The 17,647-nt window shown below is 41.6% G+C and overlaps 1 protein-coding gene across 3 annotated transcripts in view; it reads right to left on the bottom strand.

Moving 5' to 3' along the window:
• The window catches only part of pcloa (piccolo presynaptic cytomatrix protein a), a 73,286-nt gene extending 69,126 nt beyond the window's left edge, over positions 1 to 4,160 (bottom strand). For all 3 annotated transcript variants that reach the window (XM_080886129.1, XM_080886131.1, XM_080886130.1), the window contains exons 1-2: positions 3,729 to 4,160; positions 695 to 1,634 (exon numbers count right to left, since the gene is read on the bottom strand). In XM_080886129.1, coding sequence (XP_080742255.1) covers positions 695 to 1,634; positions 3,729 to 3,940 — 1,152 coding nt within the window. In that variant the 5' untranslated portion in view covers positions 3,941 to 4,160. The remainder of the gene's footprint in view (positions 1 to 694; positions 1,635 to 3,728) is intronic.
• Positions 4,161 to 17,647: the final 13,487 nt, after the last annotated feature.

The raw sequence follows: 17,647 nt of genomic DNA, 5'->3' as shown, positions 1-17,647 counted from the left end.
ATGTGTGACTGAGTGTCCTCACGGCTGGCACAGTATCTTCCTGTGGCCATGACATGAGTCACCTTGATCAACATTCCCTGGGTCCATATGGTCCCTCTGTTCCTCAAATCGTCTGCAACTCTTATTAAATGCGCTCCTTCTGCCAGGCTCACGGAACAGCGATATGCTGTTAACAGGCGAGCGCTGAATTCAGCTTCAGCGCAAAGATGTGCACCTTGGCTAGTTATCTTGACTTCTTTTTTATGCTGCAATCATTTTTTCTTTGTTGGTCTATTTAGGATGAGGACGCTAACTTCCATTGTTTACAAATCGGTTTGACTAGTCATTTTATGGTGATTTAAATGCAGAGCCAAGAAGTCTTCCTACTGGCAGATTATATATAAAAACCCCAGAAAAACTGATGTTTCACTGACATAAAATCGAATGATACTTGGCCTTTTCCACACACTGTCATCATAACATAAACTAGATTGTGTAATATTAGTTAAATGCCAGTATACTAACATAGGAATTATACATGTTTTTTTTTACCTTTAGATGTCTGGAAAGCACAGATCTGTGGGTGCTGACATGAAATGAATCATTTGGGATGTTATACAAGGTGTGATAACGCTTTTAAAGTCTTCATGACAAGAAAGGGGTTCGAGGAAAAAAAATTAATAAAAAAAGAAAAGAATGAACAGTCGTGTCTTACCGCTGAGTCTGGGGGGCTGAATCCACACAGGCTGCAGACCTGGTTCTTACACTCAGTGCAGTTATTGTAATTAGGTGGATCCTTAGATCCAACGTTCAGCTGGGTGGTTTTACATAGTGGGCAGATCCCAGCTGCAGGCTTTCCAGTTCCCTGCTTAATAGGGGGCCCAGCAGTCTTTCCTGGGGCTTCAGGATGTGCACCAGGCCCTTGTGGCACTTGCTGTTTGGGTCCAGGTTTCCCAGGTCCTTGTTGTTGTTGTTGCTGTGGTGGCAGACCACCTTTTTGTTGGAGAGGGGCTCCCTGTTTGGTTCCTTGACCCGGTGGTCCCTGACCTGGTCTGGGGGCCTGATGCCCTGGTGGTGCTTGGCCAGGAGGACGTTGGCCTGCTTTTGGCCCTTGGCCTGGTGGTCCCTGAACTTGTCTGGGTCCTTGACCAGGGGGTCCTTGTCCTGGCTTTGCTCCCTGTCCAGGAGGGCCCTGACTCTGTTTCTGGGGTCCTCCCTGCTGTGGTCCCTTCGGACCTGGCCCTTGCTGTGGGCCTTTCCCTTGTGGCTTCCCTCCCTGCTTGGACTCAGAAGCTGCAGGCAAGCCTTCCTCCTCTTCATCCCCAAACAGTCCAAATTTGGGAATGTTGACGGTATCACCCATGGAGGATATGGAGGAGGAGACAGACGAAGTCATAGAAGATACAGCGCTGAGGGGGTTGGCCCCGCTGAGAAAACTGGAGCCAAACATGCCGGATGACTTGGTCTCAGGGTCTTTTGGCTCCTGCCGGAATCTTGATTCAAAAAGGCTGAGAGACGAAGGGCTGCGGCCTGGTGTGGGCTTTCCGAGTGGACCCTGGTTGAAGGCGTCAACAGTTCGGCTTTTGCTAAGACCTGTTGGGCCCCTGGAGGCTCCTACCTGCTGGGAACGCTGCTGTGCGTCAGATTCTGATGGTCTGGAAGAAAGAAAACAGACACAGATAGGTTTATCTGTTAGACAGATAGATAATAACACCTAACTGGAAACGAAGACTTTAATATCTGGATAGTTCCAAAATCCACTTCAACTCCACCTTCATCCATTAATCTTTGTATTTTTAGAGAACAAACCAACATCTGGCGACAGTTGAAAATTTTCTTTTGGCTGAAATTAACACATTTATAGAGCTTCAGATAAATGTGCAATGTCCCTGAAAAACAACTCATTTGTGTTATTGTTTCTGCTTGAATCATTCATATTCACTTTGACACTCCAACACATTTTCTGAACAAACGCTAAAAAAAACCCAATCGCATCAGCATCACACGCTTTAACATCTACCTGAGCCTTTTGTCTTAGTTACGCGTACATTAATGCTTAATAAAGCTTCCTTTTTCCAATAATATTGTGAATTACAGAGGATAGGAACATTTATCATCTCCTTTTTTTCTTGGACTGTTTGCATGCTATGCTATTAATCCTTTCAACAACAAAACCTGTAGCATCCCTCTGCTAATAACACAAGCTAAGCCCGTAGCTCTCAGGCCTATTCAACACATCAGTGAGCACAAAATGTGTAGTGAGTAGCCCTGGGGTAAAGCTGACAGGAAAGTGAATACCGTTGAATGACATGGGAGTGTAGATTGTTGAGATAGAGAGGGGAGACGCTTGGCTCCACAGGGGTAAGCTGAGACGCGTTTGTTAGCTCAGACTGAGAGGCAACATGCAGTAAGCACAAGCCTAGCCAAAGGACTGCAGGATATTTAGAGAAATGCATCAATGTGCTAATGGACCGACTGGATACTGTTTGTTATTGTATCACCGTGTGTGTATGCAACATACAGCCGAGATATATTGGTTCTGCTGTTTTAAAGTCTCTGAGGCTTTGGCCATTATTAAATTACATCCTCAGGCAATAAAGTTTAATGCAGTAATGAATACATGTGATTATTTTATAGTGAGCACAGGCTATGTGGGGGTACTTTAAGAGCAGAGCAAACAGTGAAAAGTAGTGGCGGCGCAATGCTTGCTGTGAGCCAGCCCGCTGGATCGTGGATTTCAGGACCACGGACAGCGATCAGCCTCATTCCAGGGCAGATGTGTCCACAACAGAGGATGAAACCCGACTTAGTTAAACGTTCAGCTGCGAAGACATATATGAGTGATGACATTAACGCCTGTTCTGTTCTATTTATAGTCATATTAATATTGACGTGCCCCCTCCCCCCACTCTCAGCCTCTGCTCAGATATAAATACCCCCCCCTCCCGCTGGAGCCAATTAGTAAGGCAAATCTTGGCATTTTATCCCACACTTATTCACAAACCTTTCACCGTGATAAACATGACGTAAAACCCAAATCTACATATTGTTTTCGTCGGCAGGTTTCTACACCCCAGTTTCACAACCAAGCATCCCCCCCCCCCCCCCCCCCCAAACTCCTCCTCCACGACACCATCGGTTAAAATCCAATTCGGTGAAATTCAGGGGGAAACGTTTAAGTGGCGACACCGGGGCGCGCATTCACGGCTGACGGTGTCGGGTTTGTTTTTAGCTGGGTGTTAAGGCATCGTTCGATCGGAGAAAAACACACTGGGCACGACAGATTTTCTTACCCAGCAGGCATTTCGAAAATTTCGCATAAATACTGGAGGTGTGTCTCTTACGCACATACCACACATAAACAGTGACCAATACTGTATATTTCTTAATACGGAACACACACACATACACTCAAATCGTTTGCTGGGTTAAAATGAGACTTGCATGTCTGCGTTAGAAGCGCGAATGGCTGTACGACTTAATTGCCAACAGAGACATCACTCTCAGCCATGCAGATCATCAGATCATGTCAACCGCTCTTCTGGAGCGGTTGACATGATTTTTTTTTTTTTTTTTAATGGGCGTGATCGGGCTCTCTGCCTCCTTTAGAGCATCTCAGAGATTCCCAAACGATGCTTCACACAACCACAACACATCCACTCGTGCCCATCCTCTCTCCGTGTCGTATAAAATGGCCTGGTTAGTGTGGGTATTTGAAGTGCATCATAAATGCGGTTTAAATTCCCTGCCTTCGTCCAGCCGCCGCGCCTCCGGGCTGCCTGCCTTGCGCCCTTGACATCGCCGCGGAGAGCTGCCGCCTCTGCTCCTCGCTGAGTTCACTCAGGTTGACCGGTGTCCCGTCTGAGACCCGGTAAAAGCCCCCCTTCCCGTCAGGTGCCAGCCCCTCGGGTAGCCCAGACGGCGGCCCCTCGCCTCCTTCAAGGCTCGCTTCGTTCCCCATGATCGGCCCCTCCCGTCCCCCTGTTCTCGGATCAATGCGCGATCCTCTTCTCGGTTTTTTATCTCCAGCGGGAGAAAGCGCTGCGAAGATGCTGCTCCTCGGTTTCTCGAAACATCTCAGATGATTTGTGACGGCGGTTACTTTACGTTCAGCTTCGGTGTTGCCCTCTGTTTCCTTTCTCGACGTTTTTCTGTCCCTCGCATCTCTGCAGCTGTAGCTACAGCACAGTTAACCACAGTTTTCCGTAAAAGGGGTCTCCGTTTTTACAACCGCTCACAGCCACAAAAGCTGGTTTCCGGTACAGTCTTACAAAATAAAATCAAAATGAAGAGGAAAGGAACGTTTTTTACTGAGCATTTAAAACGTACACTGAGCACACAACGACGTATTTGGACTAGTGAAGGTTAAAAACGGATTAGTAAGGCTCGTAAATGAAAATGAAAGAAAAAAGAAACCAATTGATCCTTAAACGTTTCATCTTCAATTATGACATTTGGATGCCTTTATAGTGAAGCGGAATTCGACTTCCGCTTTGTGATACTTGACGTTTTCACGCAGGTTTTCCACCAGCCTCTCAGCTCTGATGCCCACCGCGCATGTTCCTCCTCTGACAGGTGATCCGAAGACACCAGCGGGGGAAAATATGGATTTAAAGGAGACCTATTCGTCATAATGTATGGAACAGGCGGGTTCACTGATGCCTTCATTTTGAGTCGTATGTTCAGCTTCTCACAAGTTAAAGCAGGTAAAACAGATCAGACAGCTGAACGCATTTGGAGCTCCTTGGAAGTGTTTGTTGATGTTGCTGTATAATGCCCACACCTGGACTAACCATTCAGTTATAGTTAAATTATATAGATCTAATATAAGGAGGAAAACAATCACAAAGTATGTAACGGACATCTGCAGTAGTCCACAGATGACTCCTAACAAGAAGAGTAATTCATATGCCTTCTCAGTTGGCAGCTGTACATCTCTCTTTCTCAGTTTTTTAAAAAAATCCAAAATACATTATATTGTCAGATATGATAATGTGCATTTGAAGGCTGGCTGGGAAAATCAGGTTTCACTGACTGAAGCCAGATAAGTTGCAATGAATTCTTTATCTCCTCTCTCCTTGTGAAGATTTAATTGCTGTTGTTATCATGAAGAACACAGCACAGGATCAAATGAGCGTAATATAAAAGGAGGGTAATGAAAAGACAACGCAGAGGCAGCAGTATGTTGCATCTTTACACCATAACACCACCACAGCAACACACACACAACAGTCCAAAGCTGTAAACAGAATTACATTAAACCTGCCCACATGTTGCAAATTAAACCTACAGTGTATTTAGCTCTATTGTCTTGAGAACATGCACAGCAGGCCACAAGATTTAGCAAGTAGGATATTAAAATATGTCGTCTCCGCTGTACATCAAGGAGATATGTCACGATATGACAGCAAGTGCTCATTTGCTGTTTTGCATGTGGAGCTCTGAGGGGGGAAATGTGTCCTCACTTTACCCAGTTCAAAGCCCTTAGTACCTGGACTAGCTTGGTAAAGGGAAAAACTGGGTAACTAGACAGTGCGGTAGAAACAACAAAGACCAGAGCTTTAGTGCTTGTGTCTATTTCTTCCTGTTCTATTAATAATAGAATTGATAGGAATAAGAGCATGTGGCACTACAAATCATCATTTTACCACTGTTTACATGTCATGACAGCCCCTGCAAGTGGGATGATATTTGTTTGTCCTTCAGATATCTTTGTTTTTAGGCATTGAAAGCCATAAGCCTACACACGAGAGTACAGTCTTTTGATTTTTTGCTATAAATATGTTGGAATAGAAATAATTAGATAAAAATATTTGATAAAAATCTGCCATACAATCTATTCAGAGAGATTATTTAATTAAAGTTTGGTATAGATGACATTTTAGATCAGATGATCACTCTTGTGTCTAAGACCAAAATTTGGGGCAAACAGCCCCCCCACCCTCTCAAATTTAGAGTTTTTAATTAGCGGGTTTTTTTATATTAACATGTACACAAATTATGGAGAAAAAAAGTTATTTCATCAGAGTTAAAAACCAGCAAGGATTCCAGAAAGTTACTCAAAACATAGGTCAAGAAACAGTCCAGCACATGATTTGTACAATGTGTTTTTTCAGTGCTGATTAAAGAAACAGCACCAACAGTACCCAACAGTACCTTATTGAATATTTGTTTCATCCCCCCATAATACGCTGCTACTCCCTTTATTCTATTGCACAATACTATGTCACTTTCTAGAATCGCCTGCACTGATAGTTATTTATTCTCCAGGATATAGTTATATATATTACTTCGTTAGAGTTATTTGATACTATGTCTTGCACTATCCTACTGTATATTACTGTATACTACTATTCTTATTGTATATATTGTATATCTTATTCATCTGTTCCTCTGTCTCTTCTGCTGCTTTGAGCATGTACGTGACAAAAGAATTTCCCTCGGGATAAATAAAGTTATTCTTATTCTTATTCTTAAAACAATGAGTGTGTAGGGTTATTTTTGGGGTGTGTGTTTAGCTATTATTTTTTGGCAAGATAGTAAAGATGGCTCCCCCACACAACCAGGTGAGCTATAATAGCCTGCCCCCTCCCCCCCCCCCCCCCCCCCCCCCCCTCCAGTTTCCAGTTTTTATTGACACCCAAGCTAACCGTCTCCTGGTTGTAGCTTCACATTTAAGTGAAGATGTGTGTTAGGCATCTCATTTAGTTGCAGAAGAAGGGAAAAAAGGCCAAATGTCACATTCTTTGTTTCTTATATTTTAGAGCATTCAAATCCACGCTTTACTCCATCACTTTCACTGTTTCCTGTAATGCTTTGCTTTTTCTCTTAGCCTTTAGTACCTCTTTCTGCAAAAACATGCTTTCTTCACCCTAACTTCACCTCTTTGGCTTTCACAGATGTGGATATTTTTATAGTTGTCTCCCTCTTTCTGCTTTCTTCCTGCTTCCTCTCCTCCTCCTCACCCTCCTCCTCACCTAAACGAATGTGTACGTGTAGGCAGAGGTGAGTTTCGGTGTCTGTCTTCGGTGATAAATGATGGTGGTGTAGCGATTGCTCGGTTCCTCCCCTTCTTTCCACTGACTGCCGAAGCATGCCCTGATTGTCTCTACGCTGTGAGGCGGAAGCAGTCCATACATGCGCCTCCGTCTCTGGCGTGTGTGTGTGTGTGTATGTCTCATCCACATAGTCACATAAACACACTGACTGAAGTATTCAGTGATGCAAAGCAAAAGCATTCACCCAGACAGACGGACGGGCAGACAGTCACACACACAAACACAAACCAGCGTACAGGCGCAACATCAAACACAAGCCTAGGGACAAGCACTCTCTGAGGCATGTGCAAACCCAGCAATTTATACAGACACATACACACCTGCATACAGTGTACACATACACTTATTAGTACAGTGCTACCAGGGCCCTTTAGGCATGCTTCTGTTATAAAAAGCAAAACTGCAGATGAGTGAAATGAGTATTCAGATCATCTTGTTAATTAAGAGAATGAATCAATACAAAACAATCTGAAAGCGCTGCATTACAAGTAGAAATCCAACACTCCCAGGACCATGAAAAGTAATTTCAATACACCACTTCACTGGACATGTTCACACTCACGAGGCAAACATACACTAAAGCATTGATTTAGCCTTTAAGGAGACATATATTTGTTTTTGTTTTTTTTATGTTTTATGAAGTACCTTAAATCAAAAATGCAACCACAGCTTTCTGGACTAGAAATGTACAATACTTCCTTCTGTATTAGAGTAGAAGTTCCTTAAAGTGTAGCTTAAAAGTACAATAAAACTAAACTTTAGTAGTACTTTAGGTACTCTTCAACACTGAATCAGGTGCTCTTCTGGACACTCCGAGAGGTATGTTTGTTCGTGCTGTGTAGCCTCATAAGTGTAACTTGAGTCTGGTAACCAGATAACACACACTGGGCTGTGTTCATTAAATTTGAATAGTCAGCTGGGGTATGAAGCAAAGAAGCTAACAAATGCGATATGTACATATATATGTATTTTGCTCTTGCACACCACTGCAAAACTCAAGTTTAAACTACAACTTCCAAAGCACAAGAATAGGCTTACACTGTCAGAAAATGAACCAAATACGCCCAAACATGGCCTTGTAGATTTATTCCTTTGTGAATACAGTGCAACACCTGTTTTTCCTTTCTTATATTCTTGTCTGAAATTAAAAAAAAAAACCTGCTAGAAATTTCCCAACTTCCTCCAAATTTCTGTCCTTATTCTAAGAAGAGCAAGCAAGAGCTACATACCTGTGTTACCGTGCACAAATATGCGCCGCCTTCTCTCTCCAAAGTCTGTGTGCGATGAGGTGAAGCAGCTCCCAGGTGACGGTGTACTTGCAAGTGACGTTTAATTTCTGGTACATTAGGACTGAGCTTTCCTTAACCTTATTAGCGTCCTGGCACAAGCCTAATTCCGCCTTCAGTGCCAATTTTTTCCTGACCACTGAGGCACGATGGACTAAAAATATTTTTAAAGTCACAGAGGCGCCTTCCCTTCCTTTCGTTTCTCAATCTTACTAACCTTATGCACAGGAGCGGGAGCGCGTGGTAGGTGTGCTTGAGTGCACCTGCTGCCAACACACACACACTAACAGACAAAGACACACTCATGCGCAGACATAAGCGGCCACTCTAATCCGCTTTCCCTCTGAAAGATAGGCCAATCAGACACTGCTCTGCACTGTAAGCTGTTTTCTTGTACACAGACTTCATCTGAGCACATCTCTGCTGTGGCTTGGTGCCAAACTTGAGGGTCAAGTTAGCCCAGTGGGGGGAAAAAAAACACCCAAACAAAAACAAAACAAACAAGCAAGAAAAAAAAGGATCCATCATCAATTATTCATCTCTTGCCAGACTTCATTTTTCCCCTCATTTCTTTGGCCTCCAAAACTGCACCGAGAGGCCTTGACACCACCATCTGTTGAACCCAGTTAACACAAACAAGGGGAGTGGGTAGCAGTGGATGACATGATAGCAGCATTACAGAAAACATAGGATTACTCTATGGTATTTAAGAAATAGGACGCTCTTCTTTCTCAGAGTATTGCTGAGGCCGTTTCCTTGGAGCTAAATTCTCTGTGAATAGTGTTCCTCGCTCCCTGAAGACACACAAAGGCGTCAGATTCAGAGACTCAACACAAGTTATATAAATCCCTTTGTTTCATACAAACACACAGCAGCACAAACACAAAGAGCTGAGAATGTCGACGTATATATGAGCGATGAACTGTTGAAAAGCCTGAAATCATGTATGAAATGTGGCTTGAAATATGATGAAAACCAAATAAGACTTTTTCTTTGCTTCAACTGCACGGAGGAGGAGATGGAGTCTCACAACACCTGTCCTCATCTGCATCTTCTCCTCGATATACAAAAGGATCACAGACTCGCTGCAGTATCACAGTGGTCAGCTCAAAAGACTTCAGGCTTCCAGTTTTAAAAAAATTGCAGGAAAAAAAAAATCTAAAATCGATGTGTGTCGGATTTGCTTCCCGGAGGTTGTTATGGTGCTAGGGTGAAGGGCGTGGGAAGGAGACTTTAACTGGTAACAGAACTGTTAATAGGATTTGCAGGTCATTGTCTGGGAGCCAATCTCCAAGCCAATTTTCCAGTAGCTGACTGATGTAACAGCAGCGTACACTTCTTGCTAAATAAAGGTGAAGTGGTTACAGCGGGGTCTGGATATGGAAAAACTGCAGGGAAAGCGGGTAATTATAGCACAAGTAGCCACAGTTTCCTCTTTAGGCTCAGCTGGTGAGAGGCACTTGTTCCCAGTGATCAGTCAGCGTGACAGCACTCTGATGTTGTGTTCCTCGGAAGTTTGAATTCCTGTGAGCATACCAGTCATTGCGAAGTCTGCTCAATGGAGGCGGCAGCCTGTGCTAATTAAGAGAAACTTTCTGCAGCGCATTCCACAGAAGCTGCAGTCGAGTGAAAACACAGCGCAAGGATCTTTCAGGGGGGAAACTGCCTAAAAACTGGGTTTTTAAAACAGCGGTGAGCTCCTGTGATTTAGCATTAATTTTAATGTAAATAAATAGATTATTACCTTAAAAAGGCTTCTTAGAATTTCTTTCTGTTTCCTGAGAAGTCATAGAAGAGATATGGGGAGGGGGGAGTCGCCTCAACAGGCATTTAAGCAAATGAGACATCCCTGCTTCGGAGCTGTCATTTTAAAGTGATGTCAATTAATTATGGCGTATGGCACAGTCGCAAAGCCTGCTGCTATATTTTATGATCTCTGAGCATGACAGTGTTCGTGACAACTTCTTTACTTTTAATTGAACTCACAACGAGGTCTAGTGAGACAAGAATCTATTAAAGTCATACAAACAGCCACAAACAGTGAAGGGCTTTGAAATTCACGCAGAGGTGATTATCTTTACAGCTAATATAACTCACGAATAGAAAAAGAACATTTATTTGTCCTGTTTCCACCATGTTTTTTAAAAAATGTATTTATTTATTTTATTCCTCTTCTGTGTCATACCTCTTTTATACTTCACGGATCCAAAAGACTAATGTTAAGGATATACCTGTGCATCCTTCTCACATCTCCTCCAGCAGGCGTCCGATCTCATTGCTCTTCTTTTCGCCACATGCATTTTAGGATTCGAGATACCCTTCAAGATGGTACACTGGGATGAATTTAAGAGTCATGGACAAGAGGAGCGTGGAGATGATGAGGCTGGTCATGGCTGTCATGGTCATGGGTTGAGTTTTATTGGACTTTTAAGTTTTGTTTATTTAATTATTCGTTGTGATTCCTGGTGCATTTGCTGCTTTAGCCTTATTCCTCCCTTATTGTTCTTCTCTCCTGTGCCATGACATGGAAGCATGCTATCCTTGCACAGGAGACAACTAGAATCATATGGGAAACAGCCAAAAGTCTCCCAAACTAACAAAATTCAACTACCAACAGCTTTTAAATAGAAAAGATTGAAAAAAATAAAGGACCCACATAAAGTCAAAGAATCTGAAAGTTTAGCTAATCATTGCATGTTGCTGGATTTATAAATTTAAATACATTTTCAATACCAAATCACGTGCACATGTTTGGACTGTGAGAGGAAGCTGGAATTCCTGGAAACAACCCACATAAACCGCACACAGAAAAGGCTCAGACTGGAACCAAATCCAGGATCTAGATCAAGATTGCCACCACAGCACCGCCCCAAACTATTCTTCAATTTGAAAATGATCACGTCACTCTTTACATCAGCAACTCATCTGCGCTGCTGCGCATCAAAATATGTACTATGTATTTGCAATTCTAATCGCTGTTACTTTATCAAAAATATCTCCGTGAGTCAGATAATAGATATCAATCTTACATTTCCTTCCATATTTCATTTTCTCAGGGTAAATATTCGGTTTGAGAGCACTCTCCTAAAGCACGACTCACGGCTATAATGGATTTGTGTTGTGCCCTTCTCCCACTCTCACTCCACATTCCTCTTTTATTCATTGCAGTGAATTGACAGAAGTTGACATCTTAACTAATGCTACTCCAGGATCTAATGAGCTGAGTCATCAGTAGTGGTACAGGACTGGGAGTAGCCCTTTGTTGGGGGAGAGGGGGAGGTAGAGTGCTCATTTTGGAAAGAGAGGTGAAAGGGTTAATGTCAAAGTAATGTGGCTTTAAATGCCAATCAAGTCATGCACACCCCCGTGGTTTATGAATCATTAACAACACACACCTGTTGTCAGGGCAGTGCGTCACAGATCGTGGCATCGTCATTTTGCCACAGGGGAGTAAGTCCCTTGTGTTGAGCTAAACTAAACACAGATGAGTCATAGTGAGGGCAAATTCAACTGAGCATGTCCATTCAAACACATCATATTTTGGAGCTAAGAAGGGGGTTACATAAAATACTCCACAGGACTTGGGGTCATTCTCTACATGCTACCGTATTTTTCATGTAGTATTTTCCTTGGCTTGTAAAGCTGCTTGGACCAGAGAGCTTTGGCAGCCCTTGAAGATTTACCCAATCCTTGAGTGTAACTCTGCAATCTCCTCTGATTCAGTATTCTCTCCAGCGATGGTCAGGAATAGGTCATTGATCACCTCATCAATCACAAGCAATCAGCGAGTGGTACGTGGCTGAGGTCAAACTGGTGAGTGCGTATCAGTTTATATCTGTACCAACGCAATAAGGAGGACGGATCAAAATAATAAATCATAATTCCACAAGAGAGACCAACAAACAGCACCCTCATAGGCAAATTAACTTGGTGTTTGAGAAGAATATGGAAGTCATGCATGACTGAATGGCTTTTAGTTCAATCCAAATTAAGGTATCTTTAAAGTCGAGTATGTTAAGAGCAGAGATGGGTAACGCATTACAAGTAACGCGTTACTGCAATCTGATTACTTTTTAAAGTAATGAGTAAAGTAAGGGATTACTATCGCAAAAACGGTAATTAGATTACCGTTACTTTCCTGTAGGAACGCTGCGTTACTGCGTTACTAAAACCGTGAGTTTTTTGCGAGAATGTCTCATGACAATGAACTTTTGAAAATAAGTAATCAGTAAAGTAACGGGATTACTTTTTTGGGGTGTTAATCAGTAATTAGTTACTGATTACTTTTTTCAAGTAACTTGACCAACACTGGTTAAGAGACATAATTGTGACTCATTTGCATGTTATAAGTAAATAAAGAAATCCCTAAAATCCACATACTTAACAAAACAAGCACCACGGGCAGAAACAGTACAAAAAAGATGTAACTATTTTGAAAGATGTGGATTTTATAAAGCAATAATTCTAGTGATTCTTGAGATGCATGATGGGAAATGTGGGCTCAAATCCACTGTTTTGGATTTGATGATATTAGACGGTAAAAATATGAAAGGTCTGGTTTCTGACTGTGTGTAAAAGATTAAAAAAAAAATCACTGTTAAAAAATCGAGCTGAGTGTTTTCACAAACCACATTGCCATTTTGAAACTGGACATGGCAAGTGTATACCGAGGGTACAGATCAAAGGAGAAGTAAGGATGATTTATCACAGACCATACAAGGAGAAGAGGAGTCGCCTCTTGCTGGTCATTAGAAAGAATGCAGGTTTAAAGATTTCACTCACTTCACTTTTCATACCCCAAATCTACAACCATCCTATGTACAGACCATAGATATGCTTCATTATTATTATTATTATTACTCCTGAATCTTATCCAACCTGTACGTAAAATACTAAACTAATAGAATAGAATTTTAATGGAATAAAACCGCTATTTGTTAAGAGCAGAATCATAGGACTTTATATTAAAGAACTCCTAATTTTTAATTTGAATTATAGAGCCAGATCAATTAGTATACTTTAAATACATATTAGACTGAGCAGTGGGGAAATATATATTCATTTAAATCTATTTTCCATAAACCTTTCTAGATCTTGGAAGATTTAGAAAATTTTCAGCACTGTGCCAAATCCGGTAAATTAAATCAGTGTGTAGCCAAGAAAAGAAAGCTGCACCTGGAGAACACAGTAGGGTTCAGTCTTGATGGGAAATGTCATCTATCATCAAGAAGAGCTGCTTTGTATTACATCCCTCCCCCAGTTGCCATGGTTTCCAGCTGCCACTCAGCTGCAGGGTTCCTAATTATGGGATCTCTTGAAGATTACTGCAACATGTATTTTTTGTCTGCTTATTTTGTTGGTTTTTGTTTTTTTAGCCCTTTAGCACCATTCCTCTTCCCCGCTGTTTTTCTTTCCCTCCTTTTTTCTCCCCTTTCTTTTCCCCAGTCAAGTCTGTCCCGTATTTAGCAGGTTAAAATAAAATAAACAATAAAAGGCGAATCAAATAGACCAATACGGCAAGGCTGGGTTGGTCGATTTGGTAAAGTAAATCCGTTGGGCATCTTTCTTTGCCTTTAGACAATAATTCTGATGGCAAAAGAGCCAAATGGGACAGGTCAAAAAAAAAAAAAAAAGAAGAAGAAGATTACTGCAACATGCATCAGTTGCATGAAGTATACTGCAGCTAAGGAACATTATAGACTGTGTGTCTATGCTTTAAGAAATTTTTTTGATGCACGAGCATGTGCAGGAGTGGACAGTTAATGAACGTGCACGAGAACCTTCTGTTGTCATTTCCACAGTTCGCCATATCATCCTAACGCCTAACGACATCTATCTATCGCTCTCACACAGACGGACACACAAACACAGACATCTGTTGGATGATCTTTGGCACATCGCACCATGTCTCTGCCATAACCAGAAGCTGACAAAACTGCATTTGCTTAATTGAACAAAATGTTGAAATGCTACAAAATGATTAATATGTCTATAAGCCTAAAATGTTTCTAAAATGTAACATTATTATGTCCTGTTTTTGCAGAAAATATGTGAGAGTTAAATTCTTTGAACAAATATTTGGGTGTACAGACCAATAGCAGCTCAGATAACCTTAACCAAACCTCAGAAGATGACCTCAGAGACCAGCATATTTCTTCTTTCACCTGATGTTGCTCGCTTCTTCTCTCTTCTTGCTCAGTGTGGCAAAATGCATCATACACCCACAGACAGTGTAACATAGTAATAAAATATTTGTCTGATAGTTGCCTTGAAATGTTCCAAACAGTACTGACACTATCAACATGGTTTAGTTGTTCATAATTCAAAGTCAATACTCAAATGAGCTCAGTTTAAGCCTAGTGGACAGCTAAAGGACAGAGCTAATGGCTACCCGTCAGTCAAAGCAGCGATGCCCCCCAAAAAGCTCATTTTAAGCCTTAATAACATTTACATCGGAAAGTTATAAAATAAATACCTCCACACAGTCGTACTGAAGAATTAAATTAGCTGTAGAAAACAAAATGTCTTTTGCACCAGACTGTATACATGTTCATTCATGCTTCATAGCTAAACACTTTAACATGGCATGTGTTGCTTTTTGAAACGGCCCCAAGTGGTCGGTGCAGGAACTGCAATTTTTGAAATTTGCCTTCTTTTTTGAGATGCTGCTTGACCACATATGCAATGGCGTGTCCAGCGGGGTGGCAGGCCACCCCCCCAACCAGACTGGCCACCCCAGGTGCCACCCCAAAGGCAAAACAATAAAATTCAATCAAATATCAAATGTCCGATTATGTTTTCACGGTGACGCTCAGATATCCGAGTGTAAGTGAATGCAGCATCGGCTTCTGCGCTATGTGCATCACGTTAGCAAAGGTAGGAGAGCCAAGCACGAAAGACGGCACTACAGGAAACAATTTTTCGGTGAAAGAAAATGAGGACAGAATAAATGTCCCGGTAAGTAATATTAAGTTTGTTGAGTTTAGTAAACTTCGGTGAAATTAGAATACCAAGGAAAAAAATAACACTTAAAGAATTATTGCAGCCGTGGAATATTTCAGACAGTATGCTACTGAGGGGAGCTAACATAAGAGTTATGAGTTATAAGATGTAATCTAAGTCGTAACATTGCTGTATGGAGCTGCAGATTTGGTTGCAGGTTAACATAGCTGGACTGGCCATCGGGCTTATTTGACTTATTTTTTATTTTTTTTTGTAACGGCATGAACAATGAGAGGTGGTGGATTGGCCAGATGCAGGTCGATGTGTAGAAATAACTCCGTTGTTTGGTGGTGGCTATGGCGGGGCTTCCACAGAGGCAGCAGGTGGATGAGGGAAGGGGAGGCAGGAGGAGAGCCCCGAGGCAGCCACCAGTCCGAGTGTCAGGTGAACTGAACTTCAGGTAAGAAGTTATGAGCTGCAGTCTATCTGGGTCAGATATAAACTAAGTTTAGGTGGAGTTTATTTTCGTTGTGCTGACTTTTTACTGTCAGTTGCAATAACTCATACTGCGTTCTAGCCAGCTTGACGGAGTTTTTATACAGCTGTTCGGTTGCTATGATGTTACTGATAGTGAACTTTATTTTATTCATAAGGTTAGTTAGTAGAGTTGCCAACGGCTCCTTAAAAAAATGGAATGGTCCCTCATTCAGAGAAAATATTACACGTTTCGTATTGAGCTGAGAAGAGACGCAGTTTGTCCCGGACTTCAGCTAGGATGGAAAAAGACACAAAGCTGGATTTATTCTGTCTTTACGCTGCACAGCTGCCTCTTCTCTCATTCTCTCCCCTGCCTCTCCTGTTGCTACTTCAATCATGAAACTGATCAATGATCAGCTGATCAGCTTTTCTCTCTTGTTTATTTATCGCCCACTTTGCGCCAGAAACAGGAAACCAGCAGATGTTGCGCTAAACAACAGCAGCACGTTTAAGCTTGATCAGCTGTTGTTAGAATGTATTTAATATTAATTTCTAGTATCAGCTGATGTTTGCTGGAGCCACAGCTGTAAAGCTGCTGGTCATGATGTCTGTTTGTATATGTGGTGAGAGGGAAACATGAAACCAGGAGATGTCCTTACTGAATCATCAGAGCTGAACAGGTGATGGAGAAACAGGTTTACCTTTTAGGTGACATGAATGAGTTGAAGGGAAGTTATGAACTGTTTCTGAGAGACAAATAACACCAGGATCCTTTTCTAAGTAGCTGACAGCTGGTAACTGTGCAGGGGCGGGTCTAGCAAAGTTTTGCCAGGGGGCCAGGTAGGGCATTAACAGGGAAAGGGGGCACAAAGACATACTTTTCTTTCTTATTCTCAATTTAAATATCTAGCTTTTATTAAATAATTATCTAAATCTTACAACCAAAGTTTTTATCTGACGTAAAATGTATAGAAATCATACATATACCAAAAAGACTGTACATCACTGTCACCACAGCGTTTGTTTTCATTCAAAGTCTTTATGGCTTTACTACCTGGTGGGCCGGTCTGTAGTCAAAATGCCCGATTTTCTGTCCCAGTCCAGCCCTGCAGGTTATACTGGCAGTGTCACCATGCCAGCTGACTGTATTTCATCATCAGCCAGTGCTGTTCTTTATCAATATTACCAAAGTTTACCATAAGGCAGCATAGAAAGTATTTACTTGCTTTCAGGTTTTATTCAAATGTTAGTCTTTTCAGTTGTTTCTCCACTTTTTTCCTGTTTCAAAATCAAACACCAGTTTGTGAGAAGATTATCTTCTTTTTTTAACAGGCAGAGAAAGTTTTACATTGGAACTGGCTAATTTGTCAATTGTTTGTTACAAATGTTCGTATTTTAATATTCAAAAATGTTTTTGCCCAAAACATATGTGCACTATATGTCAGTAAAAATACTATGCAAATATTGCTGTCCTTGAATGCTGAGTAAACACTGACAAAGCACTGATTGTATCTCTTGTACTTTATCAACGCAGTATCTAAAAACTTTGCACCGTAGTGGTTAAAATCTCATTCTAATAAGAGTTAAAAGTGCATTTGGTTATTAGGTTTATAAGATTATTGAATTATGGTTAATGGTTGGTAGAATTTTTTTTTAAAAACATTATCTGCCAATTAAATCTGCCACCCTTCTCCAAATCTGTGCCCCTACCTGGCCCCCCCAACAAAAATTTTCTAGACACGCCACTGCACATATGTGTGCCAGTTCTTCTCACTGCAGCTTTTTACAAGTAAATGACAGTTGTATTTAATGGCTGAAGCATGCAGGACTACATCCAGGGTATAGTAAGAGTTGAGCAGCACCCCTTGAGGTAAAACTGAGTTCAAAGAGAATGAAAAATTATAA

Source organism: Rhamphochromis sp. 'chilingali' (assembly GCF_963969265.1).
Source record: "Rhamphochromis sp. 'chilingali' genome assembly, chromosome: 7".
NCBI classification, from domain to species: Eukaryota; Metazoa; Chordata; class Actinopteri; order Cichliformes; family Cichlidae; genus Rhamphochromis; species Rhamphochromis sp. 'chilingali'.
The sequence above is the reverse complement of the archived record's forward strand: the minus strand, read 5'-3'. Positions and strand labels throughout refer to the sequence as shown.